General features: G+C 39.8%; 1 protein-coding gene across 6 annotated transcripts in view; it reads left to right on the top strand.

The window, feature by feature from the left end:
• The first annotated feature begins 1,912 nt into the window (after nucleotides 1-1,912).
• Ccdc15 (coiled-coil domain containing 15) overlaps nucleotides 1,913-17,228 on the top strand; it is a 70,774-nt gene continuing 55,458 nt past the window's right edge. For 5 of the 6 annotated variants that reach the window (XM_060371739.1, XM_060371746.1, XM_060371737.1 and 2 more), the window contains exons 1-4: nucleotides 1,928-2,048; nucleotides 2,416-2,601; nucleotides 6,521-6,670; nucleotides 7,853-8,035. In XM_060371739.1, coding sequence (XP_060227722.1) covers nucleotides 2,422-2,601; nucleotides 6,521-6,670; nucleotides 7,853-8,035 — 513 coding nt within the window. In that variant the 5' untranslated portion in view covers nucleotides 1,928-2,048; nucleotides 2,416-2,421. Of the gene's footprint in view, nucleotides 2,049-2,415; nucleotides 2,602-6,520; nucleotides 6,671-7,852; nucleotides 8,036-17,228 lie in introns of all 6 variants that reach the window. The other variant, XM_060371727.1, reaches the window with a different exon arrangement.

The following is a 17,228-nucleotide window of genomic DNA, read 5'->3' as shown; positions in this document are numbered from 1 at the left end:
TTTCTACATTGTTACAAGTATGGTTCAGCTGGTCACAAACAGAGGAGAGTAGTGACCAATAGCAAACGGCTCCCTGGTGTTCAACAAACAATTGGTTCTGTGTTGGATGGAGTGCTGCCAAGAACAAAGAGACTTGGTGCTTTGTGCACACATGATCAGGGATTCCCAGCAGCAGAAAAAGGATTTTTTTTTTTTTTAACTCTGCTGAGGGCTGCTCTAGAGTAGGGACTCCATACTCTGTTGCCAGCAACCCTTGGTATTTTAAACTTCCAAAGATACACTCTTCTAAATCAACAGTTTTTCTTACAAAGCAACGAATCCCAGCCAGGCAGAATACAGGGTTTGCAGAAGAGATTAGAAAATTAGCCAGATCTCCAATTCGAATTCTCTGGATTTATGAGTATGGATTCTTAGAAAACCTCTGACCTAGGCCTTAATGTAAAGTAAAGAATTTGAGGAAAGGTTTGGAGAAGGCAAGGAGCTACTTAATAACACCTTTCCCAAAAAGTGTGCATGGGCCTAGGGAGGCCAGAAGAGGACACTGGATACCTGGATCTAGAGTTGTAGGAGGTTTTGAGCACATGGCTGTTGGGATCTGAACACTGGTCCTCTGGAAGAGTTAAGTGGTTAAGCATCCTTAACTACTGATCTATCTCTCCAGCTCCTTCCTGGAATATTTTCATTCCTGGGTACGATGTTGTATGCTTTTTATTCAAGACCCTGGAATACTGAATTAGGAAAGAACCTGAACTACCTAAGAGATCCTATTAAAACCTATCAAAACCCAACTAAATACCTAAAATCCTACCATTATAATGGCTTGTTCCATGATTTCATATAGTCGTTGCTTTAAAGTGCTTTAGTAAAAAAGAAGTTGGCAGGGGATATAGTTCTTGACTAGCATGTATGAGGCCCTGGGCTTAATTTCCAATACTGAGTAAAATGAAATAAAAACAGAACTCAAAGAACAACTTCAGTTGCCTTAGTGAAATCTTCTCAGGGATGTCCTATCAATGTCAATTCAACACACTGTAAATTCTGCAAACAAGAAATCTTTGTTCACGGGTAGTATTGAGAATACCTAGAAAATGAACCGATACATTAAATGCTTGCAATAACATATGCTTAAATGGAACCTGTTGTCACATGCCTGTAACACCAGCCACTGAGAAAACAAAGGCAGTGGGATTGCAAGTTAGTGGCCTGGGCTACATAGTGAGTTCGAGTGCAGCATGGGACCCTAACTTAAAAGCAAAAATATTAAGGGGGCTGCGTATTTCATTTTGCACACACACACACACACACACACACCTTGAACGAAAGAGTATGCATCGCTCAGGTTTAAGGAAATTTCCCCAGCACTCTTTGGAGTTCAGATGGTGACCACTCAATGGCTTGCGATGGTCACCCACAAAAGAACACGCAATCATGAAATGGCGTTGTAAACCTTGTGAGTGCTATGAAGAAGCAGTCCGGTCTTGGTCTGTCTCTTTAGGATACCCCAGCAGGATGTTCTAGCCCAGTGGTTCTCAACCTTCCTAATGCTGCGACCCTTTAATACAATTTCTCATGTTCTGGTGTCCCCCAACCATAAAATTTCGTTGCTATTTCGTAACTGTAATTTTGCTGCTATCATCAGTTGTAATGTAAATATCTGATTGCAGGATATCTGATATACGACCCCCCAAAAGGGGTAGCGACCCTCGGGTTGAGAACTGCTGTGCCTTTTCCGGGCACAGTGAACCCTTGCTTGCCTGCTCATCATGCATGACATCTACGAAATTCGAGATGACCAGAACGTCAGGGCGCAGAACTGCAGAAACTAACCCCCGCGTTCCAGTCCTCCCAACCAAACGGCGGGAGGCGGAAGTGACGCAGCGACAGCGCCGGCTCCCCGCCTTCCTAGCCCAGAAGGGAGGATGCGAACCCGGAAGAGGCAGGGCGGGCGTCCGACGCGGTGTGGCGGTTTGTTGTCCTTGCTTTGCGTAGCAGCCCGCGGAGTTTGAGTGTGAGAAGGTCCGGGTCGCGGCGGGCTCCGAGCTTCACAGGTTCCTTGTCCAAACCGGCGTAGCTTTCCAGGACCCCCCCTCCTGCCTCGGGCTTCAGACGCCACTCCCCACCCCCCTCCAGGAACCGGCTTCCGAGGACCCCCGCCTCCTGCCCGGGCCTCTGACACCCCTCCACCGCCGCCCCGGCCCGGGCTGGACCGTGCTTTCCGCCTCAGCTGGTCGTCTCTCAGACCCAAGACCTGTCCCTAGCGCCCGCCTCTGCTCCTCTCTGGGAGGTGTTTCATGTCCCAAGCGAATCCTCGTTCCTCTTCTCTCATCACCCGTTCCTTCCAGAAAGTAATTTTGAAGCCATCCCTCACCCAACCCCGTCTTTATTTCTTGCTCCTCTCTCTTTTCTCCTAACCAGAAGTCAATGCCAGGAGGTATGGCGCCCCTCAAGAAGCCCCGGAACCCCACAAAATTGCCCCTGGCTTTAAACCCCATGAAGAGCAAGGACGTTTTGGCAGTGCTGGCAGAGAGGAACCAGGCCATAATACCAGTTGGGGCTTGGGTGGAACCTGCTAAACCAAATTGCTCGGAAATTCCAGCACATGTGAGTGTTAGTTGACCCAGATACTGGATTACCTGCCCGCCTTTTTTTTTTTTTTTTTTTTAAATTAGTCTTTTCTAATTTTGGGTGCTTAAAGATGAACAGCTGGAGGATGCTGTTACAGATTATATTCTTGAGTTAGAATTATACAATAATGATGTATTTTCCAAAACTTGCCTCATCTTTAGTTGACATAATCAAATATTTACTTACTTACTTACTGTATATCCAGCAACTAGACTACATGATTGTTTGCCTTGTTAGACATAGGAACTGTGTACATCTTTCAGACACTGTAACATAAGAATGGCAGTTGGTCACCCTTTAAATGTTAATTAGTTGCTCAAAGTTTATAAGTTTTCAAATGAAGATCCAGGCAAAATGCAACTTAATCCTGACAGATACTCTGAGAAAGTTGTAAATTCCACGAGGTCAGGGAACGTCCTGTTTTCTGTCCTGTTTTGGAGTAAAATAGATCTTTCAGGATGTATTTGTTGAATGAATGAGGAAAAATGGTCTGTTGGCTGTGAAAGAATGGAAATGCAGTAAATGTAGATAGGCAGAATTTCAGATGAAGGGATGCCTTTTTGAAAGTTTACACATACTAACACATAAGAGCATTTTTGCAGGTATTTCAACAGATTACTCTAGCTCTTTTTCAGATTCTATTATGCATGGGAACAAGCCATGTTCCACACCCCTTGTTTTTCAATTAAATACTTCCTGATGTACACAGATACCTAGTAGATATATATGGAATATAGGAAATGTGCAATGTTCTTAGTATACATAAGGTACTAAACATGGGTGAAAAATATATTCTTAGTGTTCTTGATTGTAGAAGAGAAACAAGACATTTAAACATGATACGAGGATCTGGGAGATGGCTTAGGTAAAAATACTTGTTCTGCAAGTCTGATGAACTGAGGTTCTACTCCTGGAATCCAGGTGCAAGCTGGATGGGGTGGTATAATCCCCACAATCCTGAATTGAGATGGGAGGCAGAGATAGGAGGAGTTTGTAGGCCTGATAGCCTGGAGTGAAGCAGCAGAGATAAGAGAGACCTTGCCTCAAAACCAGGCAGAAGGAGAGAGCCAACTCCTGAAAAGTCCTGAGCTCCACACATGAGATCATACCATACAGTCACATGTCTACACACACACACACACACACACACACACATATTAAAGTTTAAGAATGTTGGGCTGGAGAGATGGCTCAGCAATTAAGAGAACTGGCTGCTCTTCCAGAATTCCCAGCACCTATGTGGCAACTAACACTGTTTTTTAACTTCAGTTCCAGAGACTCTATCTAAAGCTTCTGGTCCCTGAGGACACTGTAAGCATGTGATGCATAAATGTACGTATAGGCAAAACAGTCACACACAAAAGATAAAAATTAATATTAAAAAGTTACAAATGACTAGATATAGTGGCATACGCCTTTTATCTTAGCACTCGGCAGTGGCAGGTAGATTTCTGAATTTGAGGCTTGGTCATAGTAAGACCCTGTCTCAAACAAAACAAAACTCAACATCAACTCACCACAATTATAAATGTTAATAATAATGGAGTATACCATATTCATTGATTTATGCCTACCTTGCTGCCTGTCAGGAGGAAATCTAAGAGTTGGACTGCATGTGATTAGGTGCTAAGAATCTCCCAATCAAGGAAGAAAGATATGACTGGGCTGGTGTGAACTCAGGGAAGTTTGAAAGAGTCTGGATAGGCAGAGATGAGGTGATTGTCCTAGGGAGGGGATTAAGGACAGGAGGAAGTAAGTAAGTGGTGATTAGAAGGATGTGTTAGATTGTTTGGAGGGGAAGGCTTAGTACAAGGATGGTGCAGCTGACAGGATCTGAAAATTGGGGGGAGCGAGAAACTAGAAAGTCTTGGGGAAAGTATTGATATTATTCACTATTTAAGATTTATAGGTAAGTTCCATGATCAAGCTGTTTTGATTAGATTAATTGCCACAAAGTTTTAAGGGTTATGGAGAGATTAGATTTAAGGGAACAAATTAGAATAAAGCAATCTAGACATGAAAAGCATACCATCAAAATTTCTGTAGTAATAGGGAATGGAGGAGGGGAAAGCCCTGAAAAAAGTGGGTGAAATGGGAATCAATAAATAAGAATTGGTACAAAGTTCTTTTATTACTAACTCAGTACACTTTAAAAAACTTTAATTCCAACTGTTTATTTGTGTATGTATGGTGTGGAGGTCAGAAAGCGTGTGGAAATCAAAATTGGTTCTCTCCTTCCACCCTGTTGTTCTTGGTGATGGCCCTCAGCTCATCAGAGCCTTTACCTGATGAGCGATCTCACTTTTCTAGTACATCTGTATAATTACTAAGACACCTTTATAATGTCAGTAGTAGCAAACTGCTCAAAAGTTGTTACCTTAACACCTTTCTTTGTGGTTTTAAATAGTTTTAAGTTCTCACTCATTCCGAATATTAAACTCTTGAAACATGTACAGATTGTCTCCTACTTTTAAATAATTTTGTAATCAGTTCCAGTCAAAGGAGTTTGGTAAAGCATCTGATAGAACTCTGTTACTAACACATATTTAATCTAGGAATCCATCCGCATTAACAGCCACAGCTGTCAATCAGAGATACGGTAAATAGTTACTTGTAAAGCTTGTCTTCTCTCAGGACATGCCTGTTCTAAAGAAGAAGGTAACATTTCAAGGTTTAAAAAGCCTCATAGCTTCAGAAATTCATTTCTCTTTTATCATTAAATTATGAAAAGTCTCTGTGGTCTTATATATGATTTCTCTTGCATGTTAACATCCCCCCAACCATATCAGAATATAGTGACATAAAGCAGGTGATATTGTGTGTCAGGAGTGTAGCGTGTCTTGCTGCTTCAGGGTCCTGGGCCTCAGCTGAGTGGCTTAAGTAACTGGATGTATTCAGGACAGCTTGGTGGGCTTGGCTGTTGAAGTTCTTGGTACTTTGTAGGCTGTAATGTCCAGTAAGGCTTTTTCACCTATGTGGCATTTGGGCTAGGATGGTTATAACACTTGGGGGCTGCCTGGATATTGCTCCCTACTAAATGGCTGGGTTAGCTAGCCATGCTTCCCTCCAACATGGGAGTCTGAGAGTAGTTAGACTTTATGTTACTGGCTTTCCACATGGTGAACATTCTAGAGCTCCAGCAGAAGTTATTATACATAAATTATCCAGAGAAAGAAGTGTTAAACATTTCCTGCCCTCAGAATTTATAATCTAGTAGGAGACTTAATAAGTGCTACATGCTACATTTTATTCATATGAAAATGAAATGTGCTACAGCATAATTGCTGTGAGGAAAGCGCTGGGATACTGCATCATCTTGAAGACTAAGCCCTGAAAGACTAAGGGTGAAAGGAAAGCTTACTTAAAAATGGAGTGGAAAGACACTTGGGAGATGGAGGTGGGAATTTGAGGTCAGCTTCTACTGTGTAGTGTGCTGTAGACTAGCTAGGGCTATAATAGTGACATGTCCCCTTCCATCCAAAAAAGGGGTGGCTAATTCTGAGTGTGAAGGCATTGGGAATGCGTCTGGTGAACTGTGAGCGATATTGTGTATCTGCGGCTTATATAAGAAACTGTGAACACAAGTGGGTCAAAATCCATTTGTTAATTAATCAAGTCATCTTTAGTTTTAGTTTACTAAAACATTAAGACTTGATATGAATATTCACAAATTATAGATTTTTTAAGTTTCTGATGTGCTTTGAGTTCTTGGGACTCACTAGGTACACTTAGATCAGTGGTTTTGAACTGTGATTTCATTGCTCTTCTGGAGACCAGATTATAGAACTCAGTTTCTGTTCTTCACAATTATGTGCTAGCATTTCTGCATTCATCACATTCCTCATGGTCAAAATCAGTGACATTTAAGTCTATTTTCTGTTTTTTCTCTTTGAAGACCTCAGCATACATAATTGAAGAGGAAATAAAAGAACAGCAACGAAGAAAGCAAGAATCTCTGAAACATTTTCAGAGACAAGTCAGACAGCGGGTAAATCAGCAGGTTAAGCTGAAGAAAAGGCAACAACTTCAGAAATCTTACAAGGCAGTAAGTTCTGAAGTATGGTAGCTTGAATGGAAAGCATGTGTGTCTTGAGACAAGCTGTGAGGTGGGAACAGGATCACTTCTCTTGATTCTGTGTTGTTAAAAATCTAGCTTTCTGCTGAGCACAGTCAATTTTCAGATAGAGAAACTTAATTCCTGTGCTGTTCTGACTTACTTTTTTCTCTTGCACTAAATACTTCAGAAGAATGTCAGGATTTTGGATGCAGATATAAGTCTGAATTCCATCTTTGCCACCTTCTAACTATGTTACCTTTGGTTAATTACTTAACTTTTCTGATTGTATAATAGTTTCCTTATCTATAAAATAGACAAATGCTGAGTATGGTGGCTCATACCTATAATCTCAGTACTTGGGAGGCTGAGGCAGGAGTATTGACACAAGTTCCAACCTGGGTTACAGAATAACATCCTGTCTCAAAAAATTAATGTATACATATATACAATTTATGTATTTCTATGTGTTATATATACATGATATGCATATTAAAGTTTTATAAAGAAACAAAACAGATGGGGAATTTATAAGAATGGCTTGCAGGCTGTGGTCTGAGTAGTTCAACAAAGTCTGTCTCTAATGAAAAGGCCAGGAATCCTGTAGTCTTCAGTCCATTGGACTCCGCAGTTTTAATCTGGTTCTAGAGTCCCAGAGGATTCTTAGAGAGGTGTTAAAAGGAGTACCTTCTAATCCTAGTGAAGGAATGCATCAGCAATATGATAGATGAAGTTGCCAATGCGAATGAGAGCGAGTAGGCGGAAACCCAAAAGCTTTCTTCTTTATGTCTTTTTATGTGGGCTGCCACCAGAAGGTGACCTAGATTTCGCGTAGGTCTTTCTACCTAAAATCATCCAATCAAGGAAAATCCTTCACAGGTGTGCCCAGCTGCATGGGTTTTAGTTGGTTCCAGAAGTAGTCAAGCTGACAGCAACAATTAGCTATTACACTAAAATATGATACCTAAGCTTATAGGATTGCATAAGAACTAGGTGAGAAAGTCTACCTAAATTATTAACACATGGGAGGTGCTGGGTAAATGTTAGTTCCTCTCTCAGCTAAGGCCTCCTTCCCCTACTTCCTTGCTCCAGTTGAAAATCTTGGCTCCTAGGAGGTATTATTTGTGCTAGAATGGAGTAGAGGCTGATTTTTCCTCATTTTCCTTTGTGTAGGGAGGCTTTATAGCCATGCACTGTTTAGATTCGGGACATTTAACTCCTAAAAGGACAAGTGTTTTCCCTAACAATTGGAATGCCGCTCTTGGAAATTGTGAGTTTCCCACTTCTGAGGTGATTGGGGATGCAACAGAAGATGGAGAGAATCAGAATCAGTTGTTTCAACAACAAGCTGAAGCTGTAAGTACAGGTACATTTTATTTAATGTTTGTGATGTTTCCCCTCAGTCCTCTAACTTAATATGATATGATATGATATATTTAGGGCATAAAATAGAGCTTAGGAGTTAACGTATTGAATTTCACCTCTTTTCTTGTGTGTATGTGTGCTGTGTGCTGTATATGTATGGGCCTGTGTAGGTGTGTGCACACATGCACTTTTGCATTCATGTATAAGTTTGAGGTTAAGATCAGTTGTCTTTCTCAATCACTCTCCACCTTCCATATTGAAGCAGGGTTTCTCACTGAACCTGATGCCCCATTCCCTATCTCTGCTTCCCATATGCTGGGATTTGGATTTTTACGTGGGTTTTGGGGATCTGAATTGCGGTTTTCTGAATTCACAGTTGCACAGCAAACTCTTTACCAGCTGAGCTATTGTCCCAGCCCCAACTTTATTTTTTTGTTGCCATTTTTTTTCTATTAAAAGTAAAGTGGGACTAGTATGATAGTGTTTATTTTTATTTTTCAAAAAGTGCTTATTTATGGATTGATTGGCTGGTTGGTTGATAACGTCTTGCTGTGTATCCTCGGCTGACCTGAGACCTACAGTCCTCTGCTACCTAAGTGCTGAGGTTATACACATGAACCACTGTAGCTTCCTTCTTTATAAATACGTCTTTTATATTCACTCATTTTTGATAAAACATTGTAGAACTGTCTGAAGAAAGCTATCAAAAGTCTAGAATTCAAAATGTATTAAAATGAGCCAGGTGCAGTGATGCATGCCTATAATCCCAGCACTTGGAAGGTGGAGGCAGGTGGATCTCTGAGTTCAAGGCTGGCCTGGTCTACATAGTGAGTCTAGGACAGCCAGGGCTACACAGAGAAATCCTGTCTTGAAAAGCAAAACAAACAATTATTAGAAATTGTCTTAAATCAAAGAACACTGAATTTCCCAATTATACTGAAATTTGTTCTGTATATGTTGTCAGTTTGTAGCTACAAATAGAAACGATCTTAACCTTTGCTGCTAAGGGATCTAGTACAGTTAAAGAGTATTTCATTTATTATTTATTGTTTCGCTTTTCTCCTTTAAACTAATTATCAAACTAAGTTTATCTGTACTATATGTCAGGTAATAATATAGTAAATTCTTAACATATCTGGAATACTTGGAAAAAAATTTAGTGACCTTTGTAAATGTATCTAATACTTAAAAATTAAAGCACTGTTAGTAGCATCATCTTTCCCATCCAGTCAGTTCCTTTTGGTTACCTGAGCTTTTGTTGATGTGTAGCTTACCTTTGCTTTAAGATTTGTTCTTCATTCTATTTAAAAACACATATTTAGGCACAGTGAGAAGAAAAAAAATGTGGAAAATGATGATCACATGAAAATAAAAGCTGTTTTACCCACTGAGTTAATGTACTTTTCCAAGTCCTGAGGCAGCAGGACAAATATATAGGGACACATGGACAGAAAAGCTGGGATCAGGTGGACTGGCTTCTCTGATAGAGAAGTTGCAGCACCTCAGAAGCTCAGCATGTGTATTATATACAGTTGAATGGTAAGGTAGGTTATTGCATCCAGGTGAATCAAGGAAGCAGGGCTTATGGTATACAGCTGGATTGAGGAGGCATGTTTAGCTAATCTCAGGAGAAACCTCTGGAGGGGAACAATATTTGGGTGATGCATATCTGGCACTGAGGGTGATTTCAACTGTGGGGCCCTGGCTCACGAGGCTTCAGAGGAGAAGAATATTTGTATGTGGCCTAGAAACAGTTCTTGTGATACTTTGGTGAAGAATGTGGCTGCATTCTTCCATTGTTCAAAAAATCTGCTTGAGGCTAAATTGAAGAGTTTTAAATTAGTTGTGTTGGCAGAGGAAATCTCAAAACAGACTAGTATTAAGTCTGTCATGTGGTTATTAATGTTCACTCTTATAAAGATATATAATGAAGAGGAACAAGCTGAGCAAGGAAAAATATAAAATGTGCAGTTCAAGGAGAAAAGGGGCACCAGGAAGTAGAATGGAGCTAAATCCTGTGTTCAAGGAAATAAATGGATTAAAGAAAAGCCTGGAATTAAATGTAATAAAGGGAGTGGTGACCTCAGGGTGAGCTTCCACCCAGCTAAACTTCAGTCATGAAAAGAACAGACCAGGTGTGGTGGTGCAGGCCTTTAATCCCAGCACTACAAAGGCAGAGGCAGGCAGATCTCTGAGATTAAGGCCAACTTGGTCTTCAGATCAAGTTCCAGGCCAGGCAAGCTTAGGTAGTGAAGGAAATCATCAAAAAGTGAGTGCTAATGAATATGTAATTGAATGAAGTGGGCATCTTCAGCCATGTGGTTCCAGCTTCAGAGTCAAGGATAGAAGAAAGGGGTTATGGAATCTCCTACAACTAAGGAAAACCACTGACGCCAGACATGTGTCAGGGATGTTCCCTGCAAGGAGTCCTAGAGAGACCCTTACATGAAGCTTTGAAGGTGAAGCTTGGATTGCCTTGGAGACTCCAAGATGCTGGAGATGCCAGAGTCGTCTTTCCTGCCAAGGAAAGCTGCTCACAGGGAGTGAAACCAGGTCAAGAGAAAGAAGTGTGTTGCAGTCAACAAAGTTGAAAGGTGTTGGAGATCTGAAGAGCACTTTGACATCAGACATGGAGATGCAGAGTTTGGAGTTTGCCCAGATGGTTTTAGGTCTTACTTTGGTTCAGTATTTCCTTCCTGTGCTCCCTTTACATCCTTATGGAATGGCAATGTATATATGTTGTGCCATGATATTTCGGAAGTATGTAATCTGCTTTTTATTTTTATTTTCCAAGGTTTTACAGTTACTAGATTGCATAAATCTCAGAAGAGACTTTGAACTTTGGACTTTTAAACAGTCCAAACTGAGGCTGTTAAAGTGTGAACTTTTGAAGTAGGGCTTAATACATTTCTGCATTATGGTATGGCTTCAAGCCTATGGGGGCCAGGGAATAGAATGGTGGTTTGAAAGACAATGGCTTCTGTAGGCCCATAGGGAGTGGCATTATTAGAATGTGTGGCATTGTTGGAATTGGTATGGCCTTGGAGAAGTTAGTTGGTCACTGGGGGCAGGTTTTGAGGTCTCAGTTGCTCAAGCCTTGCCCAGTGTGACAGTCACTTCCTGATGCCTGCTGATCCAGATGTAGAACTCTCAGCTACCTCTCCAGCACCATGTCTGTCTGCATGTCACTATGCTTCCCGCCATGTTGATAATTGACTTTAAGCCAGGCCCAGTTAAGTGTTTTCCTTTATAAGAGTTGTGGCCGTGGTGTCTCTTCACAGCAATAAAATCTTAATTAAGCCAGGGTCCTTGAAATGGCTGTGTCTGTGTCAGCATTATACATTATCTCAGATTTCCTCCATGTCCCGCAGTATTTGATCATTATTTAGTTGGGCTATATGTATAAGTAGAGCTTTAGAAGAGACATGCCATTATCCTCAACTCTTGTTCTTAAATTTCTTTGGTCCAAAGGTTTTTCTTTGTTTAGGGTCATTGTGTGACTTGTAGCAATCATTTTTATAGTTATTTTAATTTTAAGTTTATAAATAGGAGCCAGACATGGTAATATATACTTTTGAGGCCATACTTGGGCCAAGTAGACTCTGCCAATAAAAGAAAGAAGAGAAAGAAAAAGGGAAGAATTTATTAAACTAGACACTGGATACATTGTAAAAGATAGAAGAGTGAAGGACAAATCTGGTCTTTACCATAACGATTATAACTACAAATCTCATTGTAATAAGGATTTTTTCTGTAGAGCACACCGTGCCTGGCTAGAACACATCAGGCAACATGTAAGTACTATACTTGTTGTGCATTGTAGGGTACTAATAATATGTGGAATAGAATCCTCCATAGCTTTAATTTTCAGGGACATATACTGTAGTCTCTTATACTCCAAATTTAGTAAGTAGGAAACATAGATGTATATTTGATGTGTTTCACCAAAAATGTATTGTAGAAATTCCAAAATTAAATTCTAAGGAAATAGTACAGAGAGAGAATTCATGCTAGAGACAGAATTGAACTGTTTATTTTGAGTTAGTGTACTGAACTGAATTGATAACTTCAAGAGACTTTTTGAAATAGAGACAGTGAAAAGTGTAGGCTCAGTGCTTGGTATGTTCTAGAGTAAGTGAAGAAACCTTTGTAGTTGGTAGTTTATAAAGGAAAATGTCAGAGAAATGAGGTGAGGTAGGGAATTAGGGATTATGTATGATGAAATTTTAAAAGTTTGTATTCCTTTTCATTTTTCTTGGAAAAAAAAAAGGCCGATTTCCTAAAGGCTGTTACTAATTGGTCCTGTGAAGGTTTGCCCACGCAGCCCTAGGACAGTGGTGGTTTCCAGTCTTACTATTGCTATTGCACTTTTAATCCACTAGGTGTCATTATGAAGCCAACGACATTGTTGAAACATGACTCCCTTACTTTTTCTAGAACTGATTAAATAATGGCAAACATAATGTCATTTTTGAATGTTAGTGAACTTTTCAGTTTTTGTTTCTTTAAGCTGTAGAAAAGCAGAATACTGAGGTTGGGGTTTTAAGGTTTTTTTCCTCCTAACTTTTTATTTTATTACTTCATGTGACTGGTTATTTTGCCTGTATATATCTATGCAGCATGTGTGTGTGGTGCCTGCAGAGGCCAGAAGAAGGCAATAGAATCCCTGGGTTACAGAGAGCTGTGAGCTGTTGTAGATGCTCAGACTTGAACAAGTGTCCCCTAGAAGAGCAGCCAGTGCTTCCTTCTTACTGAGCTGTCTCTCCAAAACCTGGCATTGATTGGTTTTTGTTTGTTTTTTTGTTTTTCTTGTTTGTTTCATTTGTTTGTTTTTTGCCCCTAAGACAAGGCTTCTTTTTGTAACAGCCCTGGCTGTCACAGAGATCTGCCTGCCTCTGTCTTGGGAGTGCTGGGATTAAGGGTGTCTGATACTCTGTTTGGTGGGTTTTTGGTTTTTAAAGCACATCTGACATTGAAATATTTAAGGATGAAATGATCTAACATCTGGAATATCCTTAATAATATAAGCATCAGCTAGTGTCTTCATTACTGTTGTCTTATCACTGTTGCTGTGATAAGAATACCTTGACAGCAGGAACTTAAGGGAGAAGGGGTTCATTTTGGCTCTCAGCTCCAAGAGCATGCAGTCCATTGTGGCTGAGAATAGGTGGCATCAGGTAAGGAGGGCAGGTGCAGGAGCAGGAGGCTAGCTGGTCACATTGTATCTGCACTCAAAAAGCAGAGTCTAGCTGAGTACCAGGTAGGGCAAAAACTCAAGTGACAACACTTGCTGGAGAGGTTGTGGAGAAAAGGGAACCCTCCCCCATTGTTGGTGGGAATGCAAACTTGTATAACCACTTTGGAAATCAATCTGGCACTTTCTCAGACAATTAGGAGTAACGCTTCATCAAGACCCAGCTATACCACTCCTAGGTATATACCCAAAAGAGTCTCAAGTACACAGCAAAGACATTTGCTCAACCATGTTTGTAGCAGCTTTATTCATAATAGCCAGAACCTGGAAACAACCCAGATGTCCCTCAGTTGAGGAATGGATATAGAAATTGTGGTACTTTTACATGATGGAATATTACTCAGCAATTAAAAACGAGGAAATCATGAAATTTGCAGGCAAATGGTGAGACCTAGAAAAGATCATCCTGAGAGAGGTATCCCAAAAGCAGAAAGATACACATGGTATATACTCACTTATATAGACCTATAGATAGGATAAACATACTGAAATCTATGCACCTAAAGAAGATAAACAAGAAAGAGGTCCCAGGGTATGATGATCAATCCTCACTTAGAAAGACAAATGGGATGGACATTGGATGTAGGAGCAAACAAGTAACAGGACAGGAGTCTACCACAGAGGGCCCCTGAAAGACTACCTAGCAGTGTATCAAAGCAGATTTTAAGAATCATAACCAAACCTTTGGCAGAGTGCAGGGAATCAAAGTAAAAAAAAAGGGGGGGGGAGTTAACATGACCTGGAGAGGACAGGAGTTCCACAAGGACCAAATATATCTGGGCACAGGGGTCTTTTATGAGACTGTTTTCTCCAAACAAGGACCATGTATGGATGCAACCTAGAGCCTCTGCTCAGATGTAGCCCTTGGTAGCTCAGTATCCAAGTGGGTACCCTAATAAGGGGAACAGGGACTGTTTCTGACATGAGCTCAATGTTAGGCTCTTTGACCTCCCCCTCCTCCCCCCAAGGAGGAGCAGCTCTACTAGGCCACAGAGGAGGACTTTGCAGCCAGTCCTGAAGATACCTGATAAACCAGTATCAGATGGAAGGGGAGGAGGATCTCCCCAATCTGTGGACTTGGAAAGGGGCAGGGGGGAGATGAGGGTGGGAGGGTGGGATACAGCAGGGATACAAAGTTAACAAACTAACTAATATTAAAAAAAAAAAAAAAAAAGCAGAGTCTGTAGGAAATGCAGCCATGCTGTAAAGCCTCAAGGCTCACCTCAGTGACCTACTTCCTCCAGCAAAGCTCTGAATGTAGAGAATTATAGGTAAGGCAGGTTTGTGCAGGAGTTGATGCTAAATCTGGATAATATGCTTGAATTTTAGGTACTTAATTACACTTCCCTTTAAAAAAATAGTAAGCTGGAGAGATTTGTTTATAGATAAGAGCACTGGCTGCTCACTCAGAAGACTCGGGTTCAGTTCCCAGGAATCCCATGGTAGCTAATAGCTGTCTGTGACTTGAGTTTCAGAAAATCTGACACTCTTCTGTCCTCTGCAGGCACTGAACACACATGGCTAGACATACATGTAGGTAAAATGCCTATACACATAAAATTAAAATGAGTAAGTCTTAAAAAAAAGACACTTGAATTCATGAAATACTCATTTTTTTAAAAGATGAAATAAATAACATTTTTAGGGGCTAGTGGCTCAGTGGGAGAAAGCATTTTCTGCCAAGCCTAGTGATCTGAATTCAATTTCAGGGACCCACATAATAAAAGGAGAGAGAACCAGCTTCTATAGATTGTCTTCTAGCCTCTGTATTTCAACTGTGATTTGGGACACTTTTTTTCTCTTTCTCTCTTCCTTCATTGTGTTTTTTTTTTTTTTTTTTAAGACAGGTTTTCTCTGTGTAGCCCTAGCTGACCTGGAACTCCCTCTCTAGACCAGGCTGGCCTTGAACTCACAAAGATCCTCCAACCCCTGTTTTTTTTGAGTTCTGGGACTAAAGGCATGTGCCAGCGCATCTGGCTGGGACACTGTTGTTTCAACAGTAAAGGTTCTTGGCACCAAGCTTGATGATCTGACTCTGATATCTGGAACCCATATGGTAGAAAGAGAGAACCACCTTCCACAGGTTGTCCTCAGTCCTCTATGTATTCACGCACACACTCTAAAGAAATAAACTGTAGTAAAAACAAATGTGATTTGGCTAGTATTTCCCTTTTTCTCTTTGCCCAGCCTCTTACTGATACTTGATATTGCCTACCTGTTGAAAGGCCAAATATGATTAAGAACAGAAACTAAGGAACTAGAGCTGCAGAGCATAAAGAAGTTTCAAGTGGCCACAACTCTCTTTTTTAGTACGGATAGTTATTATTAAGAATTTGGTTTTTGTGCTGTCTCTTAGTTACTTCATATAGATATATTTATTTCATTTAGATACATATTATTTTTTAATTTAATTTTATTTTTAGATACATATTCTTAAAAAATCTTACCATATTATCATTCTCACCATCTAACACATTTATCTTTAAACTGTGCAGTTTACCACTGTTTCTTTCCAGATTAGCATGGTTTATTTTAGCTTTCTGTTTCTTGCTGAATATTTTGCTATCTTTTTTTAAAAAAAATAACTTTTTAGTTAGCATACAACATAATTAAATTAATTATGAGATTTTTATATATTCATTATATCTTGTTCTCAATTTCCTTCTCTCACTACCATCTCCTGTTCCCTATCCTTCTCCCATTTGCTAGCTAGCTTCTCTCTCTTTGCTGTCTCCACTTTTGCTTTCTCTAAAACTTAAGTAAAAATATATTTTATTTTTTATTATCTACTCGTTCCTCTCTCCCTTTTAGACCTTTTCTTCTTTCTTAGTCTCCTTCTACTTTCATAATCGTGTGAGTCTGATTTTACCTGTCTGATTTCTTTCATGTAACATGATGATCTCCAGTTCCAGCCAAAGCACAAATTACATTATTTTTTTCCTCTTTGTGGATGACTACAATTCCATTGAATGTATCTATGTTGTATTTTCTTAATTCATTGATAAGCATTTTGGTGGGCCCCCTATCTTGGCTATTGTAAATACTGTGCAGCAATAAAATGGCTGTGCAACTATCTTTGTGATATGCTGATTTAGATTCCTTTTGGTGTGTATACACAGGAATGTTAGAGCTGGATCATACGATAATTCTTTTTTTAGTTTTTGAGATGCTTCCAACTGCTTTCCATAGTGGCTGCTGCGGTTTGTGTCTCTACCAGTAATGTATAACAGTTCTGTCCCTTCTCATCCTTGCCAGTGTTCTGACTGGGTTTAGATGGAATCTCAAAGCAGTTTTTAATATGAATTTCCGTGGTAGCTAAGGCTGTTAAGCATTTGAAAAAAATAATTCTTGGCCCTTTGCATTTTTTCTTTTGAGAGCTGGCTACAGTTTGTTTGTCTTTTTATTGACTGGAAGATTCCTCCTTTTTAGTGTTTAATTTTTCCAGCTCTTTATACAGAGTAGGTAGTACTCCTCTGTCATATGCATGGTTAGTAATTATTTTCTCTCATTCTACAAGGTTCATCACTCTACCTATTGTTTCTTTTGCTGTGTAGAAGTTTTTAATCTCAATTAAATGTCAATTAATTCTTAGAACTATTTCCTGTGCTATTGGAGTACTTTGGGAAAGTCTTTAAAAACCTTGAAGTGTTTCCTTTGTTTTCTTGTAACAGCTGAGCTTCAGGTTTCATATAGAGATCTTATATTTGATCCTTTAATTAATTAATTAATTTATTTATTTATTTTTGGTCCAGGAGTGTCATAGATTTAGCTTCATTCTTACATGCTATGTTGTTTTTATTCTCTCATTACACCGCCAGATTTCTAGCCTTTTTCTATCCTGGAAATGATTACTTTTGTAGTTAAAATATAGTTTTTAAAAAATTTATTTTATGTCTGTGTGTGTCTGTGTGTTGGTTATGGGAGGCTAAA

This window comes from Meriones unguiculatus, chromosome 1 (genome assembly GCF_030254825.1).
Source record: "Meriones unguiculatus strain TT.TT164.6M chromosome 1, Bangor_MerUng_6.1, whole genome shotgun sequence".
NCBI lineage: Eukaryota > Metazoa > Chordata > Mammalia > Rodentia > Muridae > Meriones > Meriones unguiculatus.
This window is presented reverse-complemented; position numbering and strand designations above follow the sequence as displayed.